The sequence below is a fragment of the Sturnus vulgaris genome, chromosome 3, assembly GCF_052056855.1.
Source record: "Sturnus vulgaris isolate bStuVul1 chromosome 3, bStuVul1.hap1, whole genome shotgun sequence".
NCBI classification, from domain to species: Eukaryota; Metazoa; Chordata; class Aves; order Passeriformes; family Sturnidae; genus Sturnus; species Sturnus vulgaris.
In genome coordinates, this window is record NC_142245.1 from 85,119,057 (window position 1) to 85,131,667 (window position 12,611).

The 12,611-nt window shown below is 44.7% G+C and overlaps 1 protein-coding gene across 1 annotated transcript; it reads left to right on the forward strand.

The window, feature by feature from the left end:
• Nucleotides 1–446: 446 nt before the first annotated feature.
• Nucleotides 447–4,040, forward strand: EEF1A1 (eukaryotic translation elongation factor 1 alpha 1). Its single transcript, XM_014870225.2, has 7 exons — nucleotides 447–636; nucleotides 1,447–1,626; nucleotides 1,753–2,049; nucleotides 2,306–2,456; nucleotides 2,651–2,907; nucleotides 3,112–3,346; nucleotides 3,638–4,040. Exons 1-7 carry the CDS (start codon nucleotides 493–495, stop codon nucleotides 3,760–3,762), a joined length of 1,389 nt encoding a protein of 462 aa, XP_014725711.1. The 5' UTR covers nucleotides 447–492; the 3' UTR covers nucleotides 3,763–4,040.
• Nucleotides 4,041–12,611: the final 8,571 nt, after the last annotated feature.

Below are 12,611 nucleotides of genomic sequence, written 5' to 3' on the forward strand. Positions count from 1 at the left end.
CCCACGAGCAGCGGCCCGGTGCCGTGGTTGGACCGTCGGGAGGCGGCGGCGGATGCCGTCGGGGGGGGAGAGGGGCCGGGGCACGAGTGAAAAGATGGCTGCTCACCCTGCCTGCCCGCCGCCAGCGCCACAAAATGGAGGACGCGGCGGCCCGGGCGGGGTGAGTCACACAAAGGAGCGGGGCGGCCCCGCCCTCCGCGCTGCCCGCCGGGCCCGCTCGCCGCCGCCCCGCGCCCCGGCCACCGCCGCCGGGGTAACTCGAGCCCGGGGAGGGGGGCGACGCGAGGGGCGCTCCGAGGGGTCCCCGGCCCGCCCGCCTCGCTCCTCCCCTCCCCCGGCGGGGCGGGGCCGCCATCCCGGCCAGGCCGCCCCGCATGTGGCGCCGCCATCGTTGCCCCTAGGCCCGAGCCGAGGCGTAACCAGCTTTTTTCTGGGGAACTTGCAGGTGTCGATTCTCTTTTGCCAAAAGAAAGAACTCAACTAACATCCAAAATGGGAAAGGAGAAGACCCACATCAACATCGTTGTCATCGGCCACGTCGATTCTGGCAAATCCACCACCACCGGCCACCTCATCTACAAATGTGGAGGCATCGACAAGAGGACCATCGAGAAGTTCGAGAAGGAAGCAGCTGAGGTGCGTGGGCCCGTAGCAGCCAGCAAAGTTACAGGCTGCAGGAGCGGATAGGCCCTTAATTGAAAAGTAAACCTGCAAAGCGTTCAGTGGCCACGGGGAGGCAGTTTGGTAGCCTCTACACCAGGAGCTGAACAAGAGGCTCAGTGTTGCATGGCCACAGGGCGGCAGTTGTGTTGCAGTTGAGGTGGAACAAGTGTTTAAGTGTTCAATCTGCCATTGTGTTAGTTGCAGGAACTCGGATTATGAAATGTAGAGCAAGTGAAGAGAAGGTAGTTGAAAGCTGCATCTGAGCAGTAACATCTGGAAATCAAGTTAAATGGCCAGATTGAAACTCTGCATAGAAAGAAGTCGATCTGTTGAGGTCTAATTTAAAATTTTTTTCTGTGTAATAACAGCATAGGTCATAAGAACATTACAGGATGAGATCTGGCAAATGTTGAGCAGAGTGGAAGTTGAAGTGTTGATTATTGCAAAGATCGAAATAGTAAGAGGACTTGAAATTGTAGAGGATACTTGATAGTAGGACTCAGGCTCAAGAGCTCTATCATAAAAATACATTAGTGAAATTAACAAGCTGTCAAGGAGCCTGAACTGTCAACAGGTTCAATAAGGTTCAACAGTTGGCATCTCTCACCAGTAGTGCCAAATGTATCTTAATGCTTATTTTATGATCAGCAAGGTTTTTCAGTGTTAAGCCAGTTACTATTATTAGTTTTTGCTCTTCAGCCAGGGTGTGATCTATCTGAACTAGTTGCAGGTACAGAACTCTTTATGAATGGGAGTAACAAATCTGTTTTCTTGTAACTGTAGATGGGCAAAGGTTCCTTCAAGTATGCCTGGGTCTTGGACAAGCTGAAGGCTGAACGTGAGCGTGGTATTACTATTGATATTTCCCTGTGGAAATTTGAAACTAGCAAATACTACGTCACCATTATTGATGCTCCTGGACACAGAGACTTCATTAAGAACATGATTACTGGAACTTCTCAGGTATGTAAAGAAAGCGGGATTTGGGCAGTTCAGGAAAGTTGTTCTTTGGTTGGTTGGGGGGCATTCCCGTAGTAGCTTGACATACATGCAAGCATTATAGTGAGGATTTTTTTTTTCTTTTCAAAGGCTGATTGTGCTGTCCTGATCGTTGCTGCTGGTGTTGGTGAGTTCGAGGCTGGCATTTCCAAGAATGGGCAGACCCGTGAGCATGCCCTTCTGGCCTACACCCTGGGTGTGAAACAGCTGATTGTTGGTGTCAACAAGATGGATTCCACTGAGCCACCCTACAGCCAGAAGAGATATGAAGAGATTGTCAAAGAAGTCAGCACTTACATCAAGAAGATTGGCTACAACCCAGACACTGTGGCTTTTGTGCCAATTTCTGGTTGGAATGGTGACAACATGCTGGAGCCTAGCTCTAACGTAGGTTTGGTGTTTATTTCTGTTAAGGCATGAAACTAGGAGGACTGTTAAGACTGATTATGCAAGGATAAAATGCACGTGTTTTGTAATAGTTATGTTTGGGAAGTGCTAAGGTCCAAGAGAAATCCTAGCAGTTCAGAAATTCTTACTTTGCAACAGTAAATTGAGATAATGTTAAGAGACATGACTTGGGTTTTTCCAGCCTTGTGCAATTAAATTTGGCAGTCAGATTAACCTGGGCTTGTTTCCATTACAGATGCCCTGGTTCAAGGGATGGAAGATCACCCGTAAGGATGGCAGTGCCAGCGGAACCACTCTGCTTGAAGCCCTGGACTGCATCCTGCCACCAACTCGTCCAACTGACAAACCTCTGCGTCTGCCTCTTCAGGATGTCTACAAAATCGGCGGTATGTGTTCCTCTGGAATGCTGCTGACGTGCCAGTAATAGCTGATGTATGGGCCAGAAATGTAGGCGTTTGCCCAAGAGCTGCTTTTCCAAGTCAGAAATGAAAATCCTTGTCTCAAGTGGGTTTTTTTTCCCCATAAGGACATACATTCACTAAGCTGAGTAATGAATAATACTGTTGTTTCTTGCTTGCAGGCATTGGTACTGTACCAGTTGGCCGTGTGGAAACAGGTGTTCTGAAGCCAGGCATGGTGGTGACATTTGCCCCTGTCAATGTAACAACTGAAGTTAAATCTGTTGAGATGCACCACGAAGCCCTGAGCGAAGCTCTGCCTGGTGACAACGTTGGCTTCAATGTTAAGAACGTGTCTGTGAAAGATGTTCGTCGTGGTAATGTCGCTGGTGACAGCAAGAATGACCCTCCCATGGAAGCTGCTGGCTTCACTGCCCAGGTATATTTTGCAGCTCTTCAGGGATGTTGGGAATGTAGCTCTGTATTCCAAAATAGGAGTCTGATCAGGTCAAGCTATAAAGCAACAGAGCTGTATTCTGAGTTGTACTTGATTGAAGCAAATCTCATTAGCTCCTAGGCTTTGTAAGAACATAGAAATGCTTAAAATTACCCCCCTTCTAACTTGCCTTTCTTTGTTTCTTAGGTCATTATCCTGAACCACCCTGGCCAAATCAGTGCTGGCTATGCCCCTGTGCTGGATTGCCATACTGCTCACATTGCATGCAAATTCGCTGAGCTCAAGGAGAAGATCGATCGTCGTTCTGGCAAGAAGTTGGAGGATGGCCCCAAATTCCTGAAATCTGGAGATGCTGCCATCGTTGATATGATCCCTGGCAAGCCCATGTGTGTTGAGAGCTTCTCTGATTATCCTCCTCTCGGTAAGGCATCTCACATTAATATTGGTCTCTGGAAAAGACTCCTCGATTTCTAGTATTGGGATGCAGTGTGTTCTGTGAAACGCTGATGAAAGCTGTGACTTGAAACTGAATGGAACCGAGACTTTACTCATGCAGGGTGAGAGAATCTGGAGAAGAGTGATGCCTCTGCCCCTGTCTGGTTCCAGAGCAGCACTGGCCCATTTACACCAACCTGTGTGTTGCCACTGTGCAAACTGGGCTGTAAGTTAGGCAGCATAGACAAAAGTCATGAAATGTGTTTTTTGCTTTCAGGTCGTTTTGCCGTGCGTGACATGAGGCAGACGGTCGCTGTTGGTGTCATCAAGGCAGTTGACAAGAAGGCTGGAGGAGCTGGCAAGGTCACAAAGTCTGCCCAGAAGGCCCAGAAGGCTAAATGAAAATTCTGTACACCAGCTGCCACCTCAGTCTTAATCAGTGGTGGAAGAACGGTCTCAGAACTGTTTGTCTCAATTGGCCATTTAAGTTTAATAGCAAAAGACTGGTTAATGATTACAATGCATCGTAAAAGCTTCAGAAGGAAAGGAATGTTTGTGGACCATTTGTTTCGTGGCAGTTTAAGTTATTAGTCTTTAAAATCGATAAATTTTTTAAAATGGAAACTTGACCAAAAATCTGTCACAGAATTTGAGACCATTAAAACAGAAGTTCAATGCTATGTCTCTGTGTTTTTTGGGTTAATGTTAAGTCTATGACAAAACCTATATCTAGTCACGGAGGGATAAGAAAGGATCACTGTTACTTGAGTATGTTCGGAAGTTACAATGCAAATACTCAAAATTACTCGTTAAAAGTAGAACAAAATTCTGCTTCAAGTTGACTTTTTAACTGATCTAAGCCTTAAATAACTTTTCTGGTGCTTTCTTCAAAAACAATTTTTAGATTGGATCGCACAAATGCCAGGTAACAGAGTGTTTTGGTGCATTCTGTGATGCATCGAGTAAACCAAGAAAAGTCTACATTGAGGAAAAAAAAAGGGTAAACACATTTAACCTTAAAGTTAGAAAAAAATAATGTTGGGTTTCCAGCATGTTGTACACTGATTTTTCTAGTCAAAAGCAGAACCAGATTTTTTTTTCTGGGGAGCTGATGTTGTGTAGCTCTTTAAACACTTCTACATAAATGTTTTCTAATATATAGTAACACATAAAATAGCCAAATATGAAACTTCTGTCCAGAGTTGCACTTCGATGCAATCTGAGTTACCCACTATTGTAGCCCACACTAAATGGCACAGTGGGACACAATGCCTGCTACCTTTTTAACATCAGATTAAAATTTGGATCAGTCAGTTAAAGGGGACTTGGGTATCTAATCCAAACAATTATTAATAATCACTAGACGAATAGTCCCAAGTAAAATGTTCTGGGCTTTAATAATTAGGAATTCTGGCATAGAAGCCTTGCTTCAAATTGGTAAATGAGGACAAGCAGTTAATGGATAATCACAGCTGACTTGCATAATAGTGCAGCTGTTTTACTAACCTTTCCCATGATTTCCCCACAGCATCCCCACAAAAGGTCAAAAAGAATTTAGTATCTTTGAGGGACTTGTTGCATGACATCAGTATGTTTGTTCTGCCTGTAATGGCTGTATTCTCTCGTTTGTTTTCCTTTCCTTCTCCAGCTGTGTGCTTGCTCTGCAGGAACTCTTATCTGTACTGCTTGGATAGGTCTGAACTGCTGTTACTTATTTTCATGCTCTTTGTTTGGATCTTTTCTCCTTTTTTGCTCACTTTCTGTGTCTTAACTGCAGTGAAACCTTGGAGCATTACACACCGTTTTTGAGGGTACAGTGGAAGCAAGGGCTAGAGAGCTTCATAGCAGGCTATGGAATTCAGTTAAAATTTCCGCTGCTTAAATTCTGCTTCTGGAGGTTTGTTGGTGTCCCCAAGGCAACAGGACGTACGTAACTTCAAAATGGGAGGCAGACCTACTGTTGCCATAATAAAGCTTGAAGTATCTTGCCAAATCTTAGTATGCTTTTCAGTTAAACAGCTAAATATTTTCTAAGAATCTTCGGTCAGACTGGTTAAGCAAAGTTCTGATTTGGATGAAAAGCAAAGCAGCTTTGGCACAGGCTGCCTTCAGTGTAGCTCTGTGTTCGTTAGATTTCCTTCGCGTTCCTTTGTTAGGTGCAGGATGTTTGGTTTGGCTGGCCATGGCCTGGATATGTAACACCCTGTCTGGAGTGCCTCTGTGCACGTTGCACGGGGGTGTCTGGCTGGGTTTACTTGCTCCATGGTGGTTTGGAAATGGGCTTGCAGTAAGCAACTCACTCAAATCCTTAGGGAAAACAAGGTGTGACAGTGCAGTGCTGCTCTTGCAAGAGGCCCTTAGGTAGCTGTGCATAGATCAGATCAACTGCCAGAGCTGCTGGGAGGCTGGGTCACTGTAAAATGGCCCAGCTGAAGAGCAGGGCAAGAGTCAGCTGTGTAGTTTGTGGCAGAGGACTGGTCCTGCTTCTAGCAGGAAAGAAACCCTGAACAATACTGCATCTAACAACGTCATGTGCACAGAAAAACACTTGAGAATGCTCTGCCTGCAATACTAGCAATTGCTTTCATGTATTTAAAACCTATATTTTACACATTTGGCTTGCTTTCTTTTTTACTTTAACTTTTATAGACCAGATTTGCTTTCTATGCACTAATGTAATGTCACTTCAGTTCTTTTATTAATCTGACTACCTGGGGAAATTGTTAGACTTTTGTAAACAAAATTTGGGAATAAAACTACTTTGATCAAACTTTTAATAAATGTTTTTAGTTGAGAACTATTTGTCTTCTGACTGCTTATTTCTTTAAGCAACTTTTCCAGCTGTCCTTAACTCTTTCCTCGCTGTCCTGCAATGCTGGTGTTGTTCATATAGAAGTGTGACAGCATGCTGCCGTGGTGATGGAGCCAGCTCTGAAGGCAGAAACCACGCTGCCGTCTAGTATTTGTGAATGTTTCCTTTCTAGTTGTTGATGAATGATTTGGTAGTCCAGAAGACTTTAAATACACAGAAATATTCCAAAAATGTATGTGGTGAGGTATTGGGGGACAGAGAAGACAAAGGCTAGTTGGTCTTTGTAGGGAAATGGAGCAGTGCAGTCATAGCTGATACCACTAACTCCTTGCTCAGTGTTCAATCCCTAGGTGGATAGTTCAGGCTGGAACAAAATGGACTCAAGGCTACTGCCCAGAGGCATTTTAATAATATCTCAGATCAGCTTGTACAAGACTAATAACTGGAATAACTTAGTCTACTGAAATTAAAAATAATAATTCACATTCTGAATTTAGCTGTCTTTGTATATTTTGAAAGGTATGGACAAATTTTGAAAAATTATTTTCTGTAAATGCATATTTTAAATTTTAGATTTGATCAAGATAAACCATGTAGAGACAAATTAAAGTTTGTACTGTACAGGGACATTATTTTCCTCATTGGTGCTAAATTATTATCTGCTTAAGAACTATGTAAGTTCAGTGTGATTAATACAACCCACCTTGTTTTACTTTCTATTAGTTCTATGTTTATGTAGTGCCCAGAGGAGGCTGGGGGGGTGGAGGATGCAGTGAGAGGGCTGAGAAGCTGCCCCCCAACAGCAACCTGAGGGACCCTGAGCACCTCTGAGGTCCTGCTCAAAACATCTGCTTCACCCAAGAACTTCTCTCTCACACATTTCACTGCAAGTTATCAATTCCTGACAGTATTAATACCTTTGAATTTATTTATTTGAATAACTTGAATTTTTCATGTCATCTGAGTGCACCAAATAGTACTTCCTGTGTAGGAATTCAGTTTCCTGAATTACAGATCTTAATAGCCAAACCATGAGCTAAACAGAGGAATTAACTTTGGCCATGGAAGATAATACTGGGCAAAATTACCTTTCACCTGCTTACCAAGGAGAGGCCTGAAACCACTTCAGGAGAAAGAAAAGGGCACCTGGGGGGGGGGGGGGGGGTGCAAAAGAGCAGGGAAAAAACCCAAGATAACAAAACTCTATTGGTTTCCAAGGTTCAGAAGCTGTGGGTTTTTTAGCCTTTTCTGAGTCCTCTTTTGTCCCTTCACATTATTTCTGCATTATAAGTCAATTATATAGTTGCCTGCTTTTTTAAAGATCAGGTTACTTTTCCTGGCTGCTTATCAGTAATTCTTTAATCCTTTTATGTTTCAAATATTTACACAACATAATTAAAATCTGCCAGCTTCTCTGTACTGGTACTGCTAGGGTGACTGCTGAACCCATATTTTGCGTGGAAGATGCTGAGGAAAGGTGGAGATAAATCAGAGTGGATACCCTGATGAAGGATCTCTGGCTTGTGGGTGGGGGGACAGTGGGGCAGCAGTGGGGTGCACGTGGGCTGTCAGCCAAGGAGCTGCCATTTGTGCAGGTTTTGCTTATTTCTTTCTTTAAAAAAGCAAAACAAGTTGGAAGGTACCTAAGCTTTCATTTAGCAAATCGTCCCCATGGGCCAAGTGCATGATTTAAGGATGCAGAGCAGCAGGTTTGCCCTCAGTGTGCTGAGGTTCTTGCTAAGGCTTTGCCCTGGCTCTTCTCAGCAAAGCAATCCAGAACCCTGGCCATCCTGCAAGAGCATCTGCTAGCTCAGGCCCAGCACAAACACTAGTCCAGGGGTTAATATGCTAATTTTTTTGCATTACATAGTCACTGGGAATAAACAGAGCCAGCTCACCCCTAACTCGGGGCACTGCCTGCCCTGCCAGCAGCAGTCACAGTTGCATTTTCCCTTTCAGCCCAGTAGAATCTGGATTATTTAATACAAAGGCAAGAGTCACAGCGTTTCCCCACCCAGGTGCCTATTCTGCACAGCTCAGCACAGCTGGCAAAGCTGCTGACTCCTCAGCCTGTACAGAGATGGAAAGGCAAGACAAATGTCATCCCCCTGGAGAGGGCTGATTGCAGGTAGGGTTGAAATTTAAAAGGAAGTTTCAGGTTCCTCTTATCTGCAGCCACCTGGGCACATCTTAAGCAAAACAACCATTTTTTTGTTTGATATATGTATATATATTCACACACGTACACACCTATATATTATATATAACATATGTATTCCACATAAATTAATAAGCTTATTTTAAAAAAATTATTGTGGTTGCCAGACTCCTTAAAATCTGCAGTTCTTATTTTGAAGCTGGATTCTGAGCTAATTCCTTAGTAAACAAAGTGAGATGTCCCCAAATGAATCAATATTTAGTTATTAATAATTAGTTATTATTTATACATATTATTTCTTTTATATTATTTGTTATATATAATGCTTATCATTAAATATTTCATTAATATTTAGTTTATAAGCTAGGCTGTGATTCTGCTAATAGGACATGAGTATTTTGGAGGAAGACATGTAGAATGGTTGGCGTTGGGTTGTCTCTATGTAAAGTATGTCCTTTAATGGCCTTTTCCAGAGGAAAAAAAGGAAGGAATAGATGAATTTAAACGTAATTATAAGTTTGTTTGACTGACATTACTAGTAACAGTAACTAATATCACCTAGCCTGCTGCTAAAGCACTTTTATGGATTACAGTACCCCAGTTCTTAGGAGAAGGAGGGGGTGTATGGATGTGGCCCGGGAGTGGGAGAAGGAAAACCACCCCGAGCGGGGGCTCTGCTGTACTGCAGTCACTTCCTTGTGAGGGAAATTCCTGCGACTCATTGCTGGGCACGCATTCCCCAGGCTGCTACACGTGGCACAGCCGGGGAGAGCTGAGCTGAGATCACTGCCTGTGATTGACCACTGCCCTGAGCAGCTTCCAGCCCCTGCCTGGCGCCCACCACTGCGCACAGCCAGCGCCGGGACAATGTCACCAAGCCAGCCCTGTCACCTGCCAGCCGGCCAAAGTCTCCCGAGATGCGGTGGGATAAGGACAAAACCTCTCTGAAGTGCCAGCTCAGCACTGCCAGGCACAGCAGCCGTTCCACTTGTGACTCCAAAAATCCTGTACACGTGTGACACAGGCCACCACCTGGTCATGCACGGCAATTTTCAAGTTAAACCACAGTAGACTGCAAGGGAAGAAAATGGTCACGAGGCTGTCGTCACCTCCCCTCTCTTCTTGCTGTCCTGTAAGGCAGAGTGAGCTCATTTCCCATTTCTCACCTGGCTCCGTGCCTGCTCTTCAGTTAACCCCATCCAGCACTAAGTCCCTCGGAACAAGAACAGCATGCGCTTTCAGTCCCCAGCAGTGCCTGAAAATGTCCCTCTTGGGGCTCGTGCTGGCAGCTAATGCCAGACAGGAACACCTTCAGCCTTCACTCATTCCACCCCGCTCTCCACCACAGCCCGGTGTTTGCTGAGCCCTGCTCCTCTGCAGCCCACACGTGTGGCTCTGCTGACCCCCTCCGTAGGAGCACAGATCTGTTCAGAGCTGAGCACCACCCATCACAGGCCATCAAAACATCCAGTCTTAGGTCTGCAAAGAGGTGAAGAAGGTGCAGCCTCCAGGTTTCAGGATAGAAGGTTTGCCAATACTGCATTCCTTGGTATAAAGGTCAAGGACCAGGCACCAGGCATGGCCACCACATAATGGTGAGTATGGAGTGAGAGATCCTCTGGTGGGAATCCACATCAGTCTCCCCTCAGAGCTCCATTTGAGAGGTTTAACCTGCACAGCAGTTTAGAAAGTACAATTAGTTTCCTCAAAGCATCACTGTCAGTAAAATAATAGATCAAGAATCAATCCTTTTTTCTCTGCCCTTTATGTAATAGCAATTGCAGAGCAAGTCTCCCATCTGAATGCCTAGACACCACTAATTTTAATCAGAGGAGGGGAAAGACACTTTAATTCTCAGTAGTGCCATGAAGCCAAGGCAAAAGATGGAACAACACCCTGGAAGGACTCTGAGCAGCATCGGCTCAGAGAAGATGGGAAGAACTCCATGGAAACAGCGTCTCCAAGGGGACAATAGATTCCTCCCTGCATCCACTAAAGGACGTCCTGAGATACCTGTCACAGCATGAGGAACACAATCTGGGAAGTATGGTCATCAAAGCTGGTAAAACCTACACATCTAAAACCACTGCATGTGAAGACTGTTACTTAATAAAGTGCGAGAGCAATGCACAACTAGGAGGCACATTGTGCTTGCCAAAGGCCAGCCAACCACTGCAAACATCCCAGCAGCACTGAGACCATCCAAGGCTGCAGCTTTTAAGGTCTCCTAGCATAAAATACCTTTCCATTTTTCCCTTGCTTTCATCTCCCAGGCAGAAATAAAGACAAGATGAAGAAACTGCTCAGTTCAAGTACCATATGAAATGAAAACTAGAGTAGGGAAGGAAAAGAAGTTGTAAAAATCTGGGATAAGATAGAGTGGTAGATACCTGAGGAAAAAATGCTGATCACCGGCCTGTTTTGCAGGAGGGAAAGAGAGACACACTTTGAGGCAGGGAACACAAGGACAGCTGGTATGTGCAACAAGTTAGGTCAACCTCACCACACCTCCCTGCTTGCCAGGTGACAGCAAGGATTACAGGACAACAAAGTGCCATTCATTACTGCACAGACAAGGAAAATCAAGCAGACACCCATGCTAAGAGCAGATCCTCCAATTCTGCCCTTCCTATCCTGTTGGTCTCAGTGAGGTCACAGGAGTTGGGAGAATCTAAGATCACTTTGTCTTCCTGCAAAAACCAAACCTTGGGCCTTGTAACAAATCCCCAGTGCATAGAAACCAGATAGCACAAGGCATCCCTCCTATCTGCCCATACTTGAGTAGATTATTTAGTCTTTATGCGCTTAGTCTTCTTCCCAAAATAATTAGAACTACTTGCAGAAATTTTATGTTAAAAATCTTCTCAAACAAGAACTGTTCAACAAGTGGAAAATATTGTAGCAAGCTCTGTACACATGAAACCAACACCTGAGGGACAGTCAGTCCTCAAACTTGTGCATATGCCAGGTTTTCCATTTCAGCAAATATGGACATCATTAACCTACATATGTGAACAGAGGACACCCTGTCTTAACAATGGAACTCACCACTTCACACTGAAACAGAAAGAGCAGTTGTTACAGAAGATCTGCTGGGAAGCAATGCGCTTATGACTTCAGTTTCCTCTGAACTTAACTCCTTCCCCCTCCTTAGACCACAGCTGTGCATCATGAAATTGTTGAAGTACAAAAACTCCCCTCCTTCTGCTCTTCTTGACACTGGTGCAGCCCAGCCCAGTGTAATCACCCTTTCATTTATGCTGCATGTGTGAGACAGAAGCACAGAAAAATTTAGCACACAAAGCGGAGGAATGCATTTTCTTTTGTAGCAAGGTGCAAGGTACTTGCCTTTAAAGACACACATTATTGAAAGCTAAATAGTCCTGTCAAATGACCACTGACAAGAACTAGGAAATGCAGTTTTGAGACTGCATAATTGGATTAAAAGAGAAGACTTCGGGTTTCTTTGGATTCACACAGCTGGAATTCCATGAGCACCATACCTGGAGCCCGAGTTACACCGCAGAAAGCATAGCTGCCTTTCTTATGCTGAACTGGAGGCCTGCAAGATTGAAGCAAATCTTTGAGCCAACAAGGATGGCAGGAAAACAGGCCACAAATATAAAGGAGCAAATAGATGTTTGCTGCTCTGAGCCATTTTGACATGAACTGACCTATAGATCACGTGCCTAAGGCTCTTCTCCACAAGCCAGTGGATGGTGACAGCAAAGTGCTTTCAGGCAGGTGGGATAATGCCCCAACCAAACTGCAAACTCTGCTCATCCTCCTCTGTCATACAGAGTCTCTGTCAACAAAAGGGATTTGCTCTGACTCCTTTCTCTGGACAGGGGAGCAACCCTCACCCAGAGCAAATATGCCAGAGAAATTTCCAGAATCATAATTTCAAAATGACATATATATATATTTGGGTCATGGTTGGACTCAATGACCTTAAGTGTCTTTTTCAACCTGTAATATTCTCTGATTTTACTGTATCAAAATGTGTTCTGAAGCCAGAGGACATTCAGAAATATGACCAGCACCAGAAACTGCTGCCTGAGTCAAGCAAGGATTTGGTAGATGCACAGCAACAACTGGAATTCCATGTGTCTCGCTGATGAGTAATCAACTGCCCAGTTGATCCAATTGACTTGGACCTCACTCAAATCCAAATTCCATTCCTGTCAATTGCAGGACTAGCACTTAAGAGAATCCCACTCCCCCAGCCCACAGAATATCAGATAGAGCTTCACAGTGCCCAGGCTGAGGTCCATGGGGCAG